Raw genomic sequence first — 12,096 nt, forward strand, 5'->3', positions numbered from 1 at the left:
CTTGTGTTTTTCCCACCCCACGCCGTCAGCCCCAATCCGGTACCATTTAGTGACGTCTTGGGGGGAGGGGTGGAAAAAGAAAAGAAAGGGAAGGATGTTGGGTGATGATAAGATAAAGAGGCCATGTACTGCCATGTTTTGCGCGCCGTGACTGGTTTCTGGCTTTTTCACTGTGATTGGAACAGATTGGTTTACATGCTTCATTACAACATGGTAATGCGTTCCTGGCGCTCGTCCTTTTTATCTGTGGCTCGTCTCGATCCAGATCCGCACATTAGATTCGTTTAAGGAAGGAAGTAGAGACACCTTTCAGGGCTGTCTTAGCGAGCCTGTCGAGATGATGTCGGACAGATTAGCGGTGCGGTGACGAATGAGGCGCCGAGAAAATCCGGTGTGATTGATTTTTCCGACAGCGAGCGAACCGTTATCAGATATGGTAGGTCGTGCGGAATCAATCGGAAAAGTTGCGTGTTGGAATGAGTTTCCATAATGACGGGATGAAGGGACAACACGTGCATGTCAGTCAAGCAAGTTTCTTTTGCAAAGTTGATTAATTAATTCAACACATTTGCATGTATAGACACGATTAAGTGAAACAAGCAAGTAAACAAGCGATGCTTTTACCTTGACGTCAAAGATGATAAAGGATGCATTAAGGTTTAATGAACGGTTGCTTCGTCTGTAAACATCTCAAGTAATAGCTTTATCTGCTCAAACAAAACCCCTTTTTCATACTGCCCATTGTTTTGTTCGCTTTATTTAATGGCGGTGGATTGGAAATAAAAATCCATATTTCATAATGCCAAAGTGAGTAGCGAAGGGTCCCAGCTCACTAAGCCACGCTTGACTGGTGCGGACAAAAGACCCGGAGAAAAAAACTGCTCGACGACCTCAGAAAAGCGACGTTACCCGACCCGGTCAAGCTCGAGTACTCAATGAACTGGTAATAAATATCCGTACGCCCCGACGCGAATTAACTGACCGTTCCGTAGAAAACCCATCCGACCCTTTTTCTTGGCATTTCTCGTCCGCGCTGGTAAGAATCGTCCAATCTTTGCTAGCTTTTTTGTTTTGGATTCATTTTTTTTCCCCGTTCGATCGAGAAGTGCTTCCGTTTTCCGACCCCGTTGGAGAAGCCATGAATTATCGCTTTTATCACTCAATTCACTGCACAATGGTTGAACAACGGACCGGATGCGCACGCTATTGAAGGCATTCGATTTTCCTTTTTTCTTTTTGTGTCTATTATCTTCCGGCACCGCTCTGCAATCCTTCCTCCGGGTACGGTGGATGATAATTTGAGAAAGAAAAAGATATTTCAACGAGAAACGGTTCCGCGAGAAGACGTTCTAAATTAAGCCACTAAAAAAATGGCCACTGACAATGGTGGACATTTTAGGTCAATTTTTCTTACTCGAAGAATAGGTTGCTTTTGTGTTTTAGTTGCTTTGATTTTTACTCCTCTCAACGGATGTTTGACTTCTAATAAAACATATTACTAATTTAGGTTTATATGTTTTTGAATTTTCAAATCATTTTAAGGTCTTTGGATAACATTTTTTTCTTTTATTTGACATAGAATTCAATTTTCCAACGACGGCCTTAAGTCGAATCCTCTTAGGCTTTTCGAAGAAGGAAAGCTTCGCCAGCTTCGGTAAAGTTTAATCCTCTAGAACACACCATCGTACGAATTGCATTCCGTAGCGAAGAAATAACCATAATCTCTACCGGAACAAGTGGAATTTCCCCCGTGAAAATCACAGCCTTTCGTGCCGGTCGTTGCCCGGGCCGGTAAGTGGGAAAGACGTTCGAAAATGCAACTGCACAAAGCACGAGCCAAGCGGGTGGACGATGGCGCACATATATATCGTGGGAAAATGGTTGAAAGCTTAACTATGCCGGCCATTACACCGCCACTCACGGGTCGTGTTCGCAAAAGCCTGTGAACCGGGCGGCCGTGATTGCTCCCAAAATAACATACTACTTCAATTTACTTCCGCTCGTCGACTGGGATCGGGTTCGCGCCCACCCTTCAGATGGGCTTTTCATGCCAACCGCTTGCACTTCTTTTGGGTAGCTTACGTCCGCTAGGGTGTGGCACGAAACAGAGTGCCCTTAACGTCGGCTCGACGACAGTGTCCGGGTCGTGTTTCGGGGTGGGTTAAGAACACTCACGGTTCTACAGGAATTTTTGGGACCATCGCAACGGAGCCGTTCGGGGAAGATACCGTTCGGCGAAACCCCTCGGGTTGTTAATCTTATTAAAATAAAGCAAAACAAGAAAAATACCTACGGCCGCTTCGCGGTGGGGAATGAATTTTGCAAGGAAATGAATGCAAAGCATTGAATGAGGTTGACCAAAGAAACCGATAGTACACGGTCGAGGTTTACAAAAGATACATCAACGCGTTGAATGTTTTACAGGTCAACGAGAAGATGTATACCACGTTCTAAAAGTATACATTCTTTTCAAAGCTGTTATTGTTTTGCGAAGGGGCGTATTGTTTTTCCTCAAAGTTGTTACGAACTTTTTGTGTTACGTCGCTTGTCCAGTTAGGGTTCATTATTTTTTGGTGGTATTTTTACTTACTACTCAAAAATGTTTGCTTCGAGAACTCAACCGTTAAGAGAAGAGCATGTTGAATAAGAGCAGTAATCAAAAGTTAGTGTGTAAGAGGAGTTGTCATTCCTCTTCGCACTCGAACGAAAAACGTTAGTAAATCTTAGAGCAGAATCAAAGACGGTACAAGGAGAGAACAACCCACCTGTCCCACACTTCCCGTGGCAAGACGGGATGCGCAAATAGGACTTACCTTTTCAATTATGCACACTAAATTGATTGTTGATCCCATGTCGACGTGCAGTTCGCCAGAACCGAGAATGAACGCTTCCGGGACGACCACCTGCAGGTTGACGAAATGCGAAATAATGCCGGTCGGTGTCGAAACCTGCGGAGAAATGGATGAAAAGTTTTGGGAAATAGTTATTTATATCGTTATATTCGTTTTCGACAGAATGGTAAACTGATAAAAGAACCAACTGCTACCGACTCTACGTAGCATCGATCGATGTTATTGCTACTTCATTTCAGGTTGTATTTAGGAATTTCCGTAACACCACAATTCAGCGCATGGTCAGGGGAGGTCGAGCGTTCTGAGTAATGTACGGTACCTTCGAGAGGAGCACGATGAGTAAGCAACAGAAACAATAACAAATGTGTGTGTATGTGCGTGTGCTTGTGTTCCATGTTGCAACACTTGCACTATGGAGCGAAAAGAGCAAATTGCCGGGATAAAATTCAGAATCAAATGTTTTGCAATTTTTTCATTGTAATATCGTGTAATACTATTATATTACACGAAATTATGATGTTTCGGGACAATCCCGCCAGGTGGCGCTGCAAAAACCTCATATTTTTGGAATTTTCTATGGGTGCATTATTTTTTAATTTTTTTTTTTATACTAACTTAAAGATTTTTTAAAGTTTGATATAAAACAAACTAAATTTACTACAAACTTCCATTCAAAATATTGTCATCTGGAATATAATTGATATTCAAAGCATCTAACGCGGACATAACGTCTCCTAACGAAGAGCTACTATCTGAATATTCTGAACTTGTACCATCATCTTCTTGGGTTTGAATTGGCAAGGGACTGTTACTATTTGAGGAGCTGTAATCTACGAAGAATGTTTTTACTGCGTCTGGGTATGGAATTTGTTTTTTATTTTTCAACGATTTAGCCAGAGATATTGTTGAAATGTATGGATCGGATGATTGTAATGCTCTCATAAAAATGTCTTTAATATTGAATTCTCGTGACATTTTACGGGCGTGTTCTCTTCTATCCCTTCTGTATATTTTATTTCTACCTTCTGCTGCTTCCTCTCCTAAGGATCCCAATGGAGCTGGGGCATTTACAATGATTTCACCTACATGCGCAAGAACTTTATGGACAGTGGAAGGCATTTTGTACCAATTGTAATGATGTATGTAAAACTTGTATGTATCTTTGCAATATAGACTAATAGTTTTTGGATTTAAAGGCTGTGAACAGTTGATGGCTATTAAAATATTTCGAAACCTTTCTATGAGTTCTGTTTCTATTTGCAAAATATCGCTCAATTTTTCTATGTTTGAAAAAGCCCGACGACAAACATTTCCCGTCGTACTATTTCCACCCATTTGCCTTGGTTCATCTACTTTTACACCAAATTCCTTGTACATCTTTTCCAATACAATTTTTTTTCGATCATTGTACATGCTTTTAAAATTTTTAGTAACCTTCCATTTTTTAAATTCAATTCTGTACGAAATGTGAAGCAAGCATTCGAAAAATCTGATCCAACAGTGCAGTGGAGATATTCCATAAGATAAATTCTCAGGAGTTGGAATAAATCCATTTTCTAAGTGCTCTACACTGTTCATTTCGGTTGGTTTTGCACCACATATACAACATGTTTGCATAGATAGAGTGTCGGTTAAATATGCCAAAATTTTTCCATCAATTAAACTCATGTAAAATGAATAGTTTACCGTCACATTACTTGTTTCATTTAGCTGAATTGTATAAGGAACTAACCTGGTTATTTGGCTTTTGATTTCGTCTACTGTTTGTAAAACTTTTTCTTTTGACTCTTTCGCAAACTCGATCACAATTGGCCTGCAAAACCTAACACTTTGAGGCATCAAGTTTATCCAGATGATATCTGAATCGTCACTGATGAACGAAAGACGGATAGGCGTTAATGCCGATACTAATAAATCACTGTCTGATGCAGTATTTTCTCCGGAACCATGAAGCGGTTGATTGTAAATGCTGTGTCCACTAGATCCGTCAATGCCCCACGAGCACAATAATACGACGCTTAGTGAATCACACAAAGAAGATGAAAGGTGTCGCAAGATTTCTGCCTTTTGTATTTCAATTATTCTACACGCAGTGTGATTAACCAACTCTTGTAGATTAACTTCAGCTTTTGTTTCACTAATAGAAATAAAATCTTCACTTGGTGCGCAGGTTTTTTTAAGTTTGTTGATTTGGTAATATGACGGAAAAACTTTTTTTGATACTTTATGCAAATCATTATACTGGGATTTTGAGAAACTATTGTCTATAAAACATGCCAACGCTTCTTCGGCAGATACTAAAACATCACTTTTGGTTGTCATTGGCATAACACTTGAAGGATTTTTCAAAAACATGTCTATCATACTCATCAGCCTTAACTGCTTTTCTTTAAAAGCTAACAACCTCACTGAGTATAATTCCTTTTCGAGATTGCCGTTGATATCTGTCTCTTTGGCCACACTTCGACGTTTATTCCTCACGCAGAGATCATTAAACTCTTTTTTTGGCCGTCCACGACTTTTGTTTTCCGTATAGGCACTAATGTCAAATGGTTTGTTCAACCAGATTTTCGAATCCTTTTGAAAATTCTTCGAGTTTCTAGCACATTTCTTCAATCTAGCCTTGAAACTTTTCTCCAGTATCATCAACTTATTAGTCACTTTCAATTTATCACACGGTTTGATGCTTACTTTACTTTCAATGAACTGTAAAGCATACCCAATGTTTTCCTTGCAAGAAGCATTGTTTTTCAAAACGTTTATGATATCATTGATTATAAAGGAACCCATCGTGAAATTATTAAATCAATCTCAGATAGATTATTTACTTGAAAACTAAAAAAACGTTGTTCGTTCTCCAAGGAGCTTTCTGACAATTGGTGTTTATGCTGTTCAAGGTAAAGCTTGAATGATGTTTTTATAAACGAACGTATGTTATATATGTATCTTTTCAAATGCATACCGCTATGGTATGCCGTTCGAAGGTCAAAATTTTAACATCTACCTTAGCTGTTACTGTATGGTTAGGGTATATTGTTTTCAAAAGCAAATATTATCAAATATTTGTGTTCACTTCTATGAGTTATCCACCCACAATTAGCGGCGTTTTACCATTAGGGTAGAAAAAGAGTGACAGGTATATCTACCCAAAATTCACGGCTTTTACAGGTAAGGGTACAAACAGAACAAAGTGTTAGTGTAGGGTACATTTATTATTATTTATTATTTTAGTGTAGGGTACATTATTCCGAGGAATTTTGGGTATAAAAAAATGGGTTTGTGAGCTGTAGAACAAGTAAAAGCGACCTGATACATTCAAAGCAAACCAAACCAAGTTTCATTCTTTGCCAGTGACTTGGCTTGTCTTTCCCCTTTTATGTGATGTTCAATCACTACCCTGCTTCACATTTTTCATTGAATGAGAATTTCAAATTTGAATGCATTGAATGAGAATTCATATTTCTTACCACACATGATGCTGCATATGGCATGATGGAGGCGCCTAGTAGCTGATAAACTATAAGCTTCACATCTAAAGTACAGAATAACGTAAAGATGCGCGCGTATGCGCAAAAAAAACTATCATTTATTGTTACAAAACATTCTAGGCTATAAGTGGGTATGCATCATATTACAATCTTTCGCAATCCTTAGCGATGGCATAAGGTTAAAAACAGAAAATTGAAAAATTTTCCGGGAGTTTTGCGAAACAATGCTTAATATTTTGTGACATTCAATTTCAATTAGCTTAAACTGTCAATAATTTTAAAGCTTGATAATAAACCTTTCCAAAACTGTGCTTGGAATCCGATTCCGACCATTATTATAGGAGTTACAGACCTTCAAAGTTGATGGATTTTTTTCAATTTTTCACGCAATATTTTCACAAATCTTGACTTTGAGAGGCTGTTTCTCAGAACCTGGAAGAGCAGAGGCTCTAGTTTTTGGGTCATTTCTTAGTTTCATCTTGTAGTTTAAGAAAACATGTCTCTTTTTTCTGAAATCCAAAAATGAATTTTTGATTTTTATCCCGGCTTCGCTCCATCGTGACTTGGCCGGAAAGTGGAAGTGTCGAGTAGATGAACTTTTCCAACCGCCCGAAGTGGTGGAGGACGAACCGACGAACATGTTCCGGATCTTTCCGAGAAGACGATTTAGTTTGTAATACTATTCAAAGTGCTGCAAAAAGGCTTCCCACATCCTATTTACCGATGGAGCACCGGGTAGTGCTGAGTGGATTCTGTTTCAGGCACCTAGAACACCTCTCCGATGCACCGGTAAAGAGATGAAGGATGTTTCTACTCGATGGAACATGGATAAAAGGGTACAACCTGCACAACATTACGGTACCCTTTTTTGCACAAAAAAGGATCATGCATATTCCTCTCGCCGGCAATGCATCAGCAGTGACGGTAGTGTAATTTATGGGAAAACGTGATTGAAATACGATCGAAATATGTTTTAATCCAATCAGAGCAAGTAAAGAGCGCACCGGATGCTGATACGTTAAGTATCCCAGAACAATTTGCTTTTAAAATTGATACCTTCCAAGGGAGCTGTGCCGGAGCTTGCTAAACCGATTTGTGTAATTTCATTGATGAAGTAGCCTGTTCCGGTCCTTAGATAACTGGCCTCGGTACTAAAACCAAGCCAGCAGCTTCTGCTGGACCGAACTGATTAGCACTGGGATGGCAAGTTTTCTAACAGACTTTTAATGAAGTTCCTGACGTTCTTCCGTTTGATTGTTCGTAAAAGGCGTTTGACCATTTCTATAAGCATACGGCATACGGATTTAGGAATAAGTTATCATTCTTAATGAATGCAGCAGCTGAAACTCGGTGGAACTGAGCATATAGCACCCACCCGATACCGAGTTCGTTCTGGAGAAGGATTATGATTTATTAAACGCTTCCTCCGAGGTCTCACGGGAGATTGTTCTGTGATTTAGTATTTATAGGTCTTGTCATGATCGTTACATCGACATGGTGCTAGTAGAATCTCGAGCAAAGGTTAGTGTTCCGGTGAACCGGTGAACGCCGTCGCCATCGGTGTTGTTCTTAACTTCGAGCCACAAGCATATAGCTGGCAAGTTCACCGATGCACCCGAAGGAGATAAGGCTTGCTTCTTGCGCTGGGAGGAATTTTGGATGAAATGAGAAATTTGCATAAACTGGCTGAAACATTTGCTCATTTCCCACCAGCAGTCCAGTGGCTTTGGAAGCGTCCGGTGGCTTTACGCACCGGAAGTTTCGGAGGTCAGGCTCGGCAAGGAAAGGTGGTTTATTTGAAGAGCTACGGTTGAGGAAAGATGAAGCCGTGTTTGAGGTTAGCAAAGCAACTGAGTTACATACACACACGCGCACATCGATGACCTAGTCATGGTCGGAGATGAACCTGACCTGACCAGCATCCACGAGAGGGCATTGAGTCGTTGAGAATTTGCAATCTCCAAGTAGCCATAAATAAATCACCCACTCAGGGTCTGACGTTGTCTTGGACGTTCCACCTCAGGAATCCGATTGATGGGTGATGCCACTTTCCAACGATTCTTTCGAGCTCTATAATGCAATTCTCGAAAGATTATTGATTTACTGACTTGTGTCCAAATGGTTCAAGGTACTTGGTTCATGTTTACGCACCTCCTCGGTTGGTTTGTGTTTGCAGTGCCGGTTGTGTTTGTACGGGTTATGTTTACTTTCCTTCGGTTGGATGATGTTCTGGATGGTCAGTTTTCGGAAACTCCGGAAAGATTTGTTACCTTTTCTATCCTAAATAAAATATTTCCGTAAATTTACCCAATCTCAGTGCATTTGGTAAGACCTACTCAAAGAGCAAACATTTGGCAATCCATTCTGGTGTCTGTTCCGTTCCGTCACGGGTCGTTTGGGTGGTTATTTATTCAATCGACCTTTCAATGGCCAATTTGTTGGACTTTCATCCTCAAAACACCCAATCGAACAGAAACTCCTTACGGTTGATTTTGACCAGAGATTGATAAACACACCACAATTGACATATCAAACATTCATTGATTAGCTTCAGCCAGGTGATTTGTTAGTCTTTGGTTAAGAAAATTTGTGATAACGTACTTTTGATGGCAATTTGATGAACACATACACAGACAGATGTTGCATCGCTCTTACTGCTGCCGTGTTTTGCTTTTCAACTTTTGCGACCAAAATGCAACAATGAGGGGAAGAACAACAAAACTTTGGCCGACTTTCCTTCTGTCCCTGGAATCATTTATTTTCTTTCCGTTGGACATTGTTTTCACTTCGCAAAAGCACGTTAACAGTGTTTTCAACTGGCCATTGTTGCACTTCGTTACGATTGGCATTGTTTTGCGCGCAACTGTTGGCGGACTTTGGGAAACTCTTGTTGTTAATTCTTTCGTTACTTCTCCCGCGGTGGCTTATCTTTTTCATGTTTCTTTTGTTTTAATGTGTTATTCAGCGAACTTATGGACGATGCTCTTGGGAAAGTCCCGAGTGTTTTTATTCACCATAGTGCATCCGTTTTTTAATTTTTTTTGGTTTGTCCTGCTTAGTTTGACAAAAGCGGGATTGGCCGTGCCGCATCCATCAGTCTGAGAAGAAAAGGCACGAAACGTAAAAACATGTATAAAAATCAACATCGCTCATCACTGCCCCAAAAACCGGGTTCGGCTTCGACGAGCTTCCGGTCGGTTGAACCCGGAAAAACAGGCCCCATGCATCTTGCAGTAAGGTACGGTGCGCGCGGGTCACTGACTGATTGGAAATCCGGTTCGAACACTCTCTGCCCCACAACGGGGCGCTTGGGTGCGCCCCAAAAGCGGGATACAGAGCGGGCCGCATTTTTCCTAACGATGAAAACGCGATGAAAACGCGGTGCGGTGATTTTATGCTGGCAAAACAATGTCAACTTTGTGCATGCTTCATTATGTGCTATGCGGCCGACGCTGCAGCTGGCATGCCGAGCACCGGTTTTAGCGCGTTCGAATAGAATCCATTCGGGGGTAGGAAAGAGGGGAGGAGGGCATCTTTTCGTCGCTTTTTTCACCCTCGTGAAAGGGTTTTTGCTAGCGGGAAGGGCGGGGGGAGTGAAGAGGGAGGGGAACCATTTCGATACGCTCGAACGATGAAAAGCTCGCGAACCGCGTCGACTGCAGCAACCGCATGAAGGCAGGAATCCGGGCTCCCCAGGGTTCGGACGATACCGCCTGAAGAACAATAAAGTTTTCCCCTTCCTCCTTCAGGGAAGGGATGCATGCCTTGTGGTTAAAACAGAGTGTGTGTGTGTGTGTGTATGTGAGTGATTTTGAAAAAGGAAGCAATATTTCAGTATTAGAGAAGGGACGATACAGTTTTCCAACAGCGGGCGCCATCATGATCACCATCATCATCGCCAGCCGCGGTACCTCTCACCCCACCCCGGGTCTCATCGTACAAAAAAAACACACACACACACAAACACTCCTGCACACCGACCCACACACAAACGCAGCGGAAGATGAAAGGGTGCACATGGTGCATCGTGGCAATCTGCTGCACTCGGGCGTTTCAGTTCTTTATTCCGGTGAAAGATTGCTCCCTGGACGCGGCCAGCTGCTGGAGAGCTGAAAAGCGAACACACGCGCGGGACAAAACCACCGGGGAAAAATCAACAGCAGCAGCAGCAGCAGCGTCACAACAGAAGGTTTTCCAAACCCCCGCTCGGTGGTAGCGACAACAATCGCCCCAAACAACGCTCACGAGGCCACCGTAATATGAGTGTGTGTATGTGTGAGTGTGGTAGTGTGCCGGATAGTCAGCATTGTGCCATTGTGGGCACCGGCGCTGCATTCTATCTACTTCCCGCGACCATGGCATCCTGTTTTGTGAGCACTTGGCGGAAACGGAAAATAGTTGCAGGAGGGGAAAAACGAAAAAAAATACTAAACGGCACAGAATCCTCGGGCATTCTGGACCACGATGGTAGGATAATCGAGAGCCAGGGCGCGATACGGCCCAGCTGAAGGATGCCATTTTAGTCTTGTTTTTCTTTGCTTCAAATTCACCGGAAAATTTGCCCAGTTTTCGCAGAAAATTCCCGGGCGAATGTGTTAAGCCCGTGCGTTTGATACACGTCACAATGAATTGTTTGAAACTTTGTTGTACGCTTTCCCATGGGAGAGATGGAAATTTGTGATTCGGGAAGGGAAATGCATTCGTGACCATTTTTCCTGTCGAGAAGGGTTCATTTTTCTTGTCAGCTTTCACGGGGAGATTTCTTCACCCTCACGTCATTACAGATGTGTGGGCCTGATTTACCGTTCTGTTTTTGTCAACTCGCTCCACACTCCGCATCAACTCGGAAAATGATCGGGTTCGGACGGTTGCCTCGCCTTGAAAGTGTCATTTTTACATCTTTTCAATGGATTCGTTCTCCCCTCGGAGAACACCACGTCGAACACAAGTGATGGGAAAATGATCCAAGGGCGCTTCGCAACGGTAACTGTGCACTTGAGCCCGGTTCATGGAATGGAATAATTATGATAGTGTTGCACCACCACCGGGTCTAGCATATGGCTGCCGGGTAAGCGGGATCCATTGTGCGGTTTGTTCGTCAGGATTATTTTTCTCCCCATGCTCCGGTGCGCCGGTGCGGTCGATGTGATCCGGTTCTCCTTCTACGCCGTGGTCAACGCAGACGCCCGGCGTAAAAGATGCGGTGATTCGTGTGAACACACTTAACCTGGCAGAACAAAGCGAACGTGACCGCATGGGAGAGGCACTTAGTGCTTTTACCAGTGACCATGATCATGGGAATAGAAAAAAGGGGGGGTTTCGAGGTCTTGGCATCCTCCGGAGTGCTAGACGGGATCGATTTTCAAGGGTTGAAAGTAAAGTGTTCTGAACATGAAGTATAACATCATCATATTGAATATTTTAATTTATTTTATAAACGTACTAGAATTGTGTAAATCTGATTCAGATTCATGAATCTGAATGAATCTCAGCCTTATAAGGGAATCTCTCGTCGAAAGATTCATGAATCACAAAAACACGCCAAATGATGAAAAGTCACCAGCCAAAAATGGATTCAGGAACCCCTGTTTTTTGGTCATAAAAAAGATTCATAAAGATTCATTTAGGTTTCGAAAGATTCATTAAGCTTTGAAGATTCGAATCCGCTAAGATTCATGAATCCATATGAATGAAACTTAAGTGAAAGATTCATATGAATGAATCTCGTCAAAAGATTCATTAAGCACATCCCTAAA

At 42.0% G+C, this 12,096-nt stretch overlaps 1 protein-coding gene across 1 annotated transcript in view; it reads right to left on the minus strand.

Annotated features, from left to right (window-relative positions):
• Positions 1–12,096, minus strand: part of LOC131265097 (zwei Ig domain protein zig-8) — a 104,674-nt gene that overhangs the window by 16,435 nt on the left and 76,143 nt on the right. Inside the window, exon 5 of the mRNA XM_058267359.1 lies at positions 2,814–2,948. Within this exon, the coding sequence (XP_058123342.1) occupies positions 2,814–2,948 (135 nt within the window). The remainder of the gene's footprint in view (positions 1–2,813; positions 2,949–12,096) is intronic.

This window comes from Anopheles coustani, chromosome 2 (assembly GCF_943734705.1).
Source record: "Anopheles coustani chromosome 2, idAnoCousDA_361_x.2, whole genome shotgun sequence".
In the NCBI taxonomy this organism is placed as follows: domain Eukaryota; kingdom Metazoa; phylum Arthropoda; class Insecta; order Diptera; family Culicidae; genus Anopheles; species Anopheles coustani.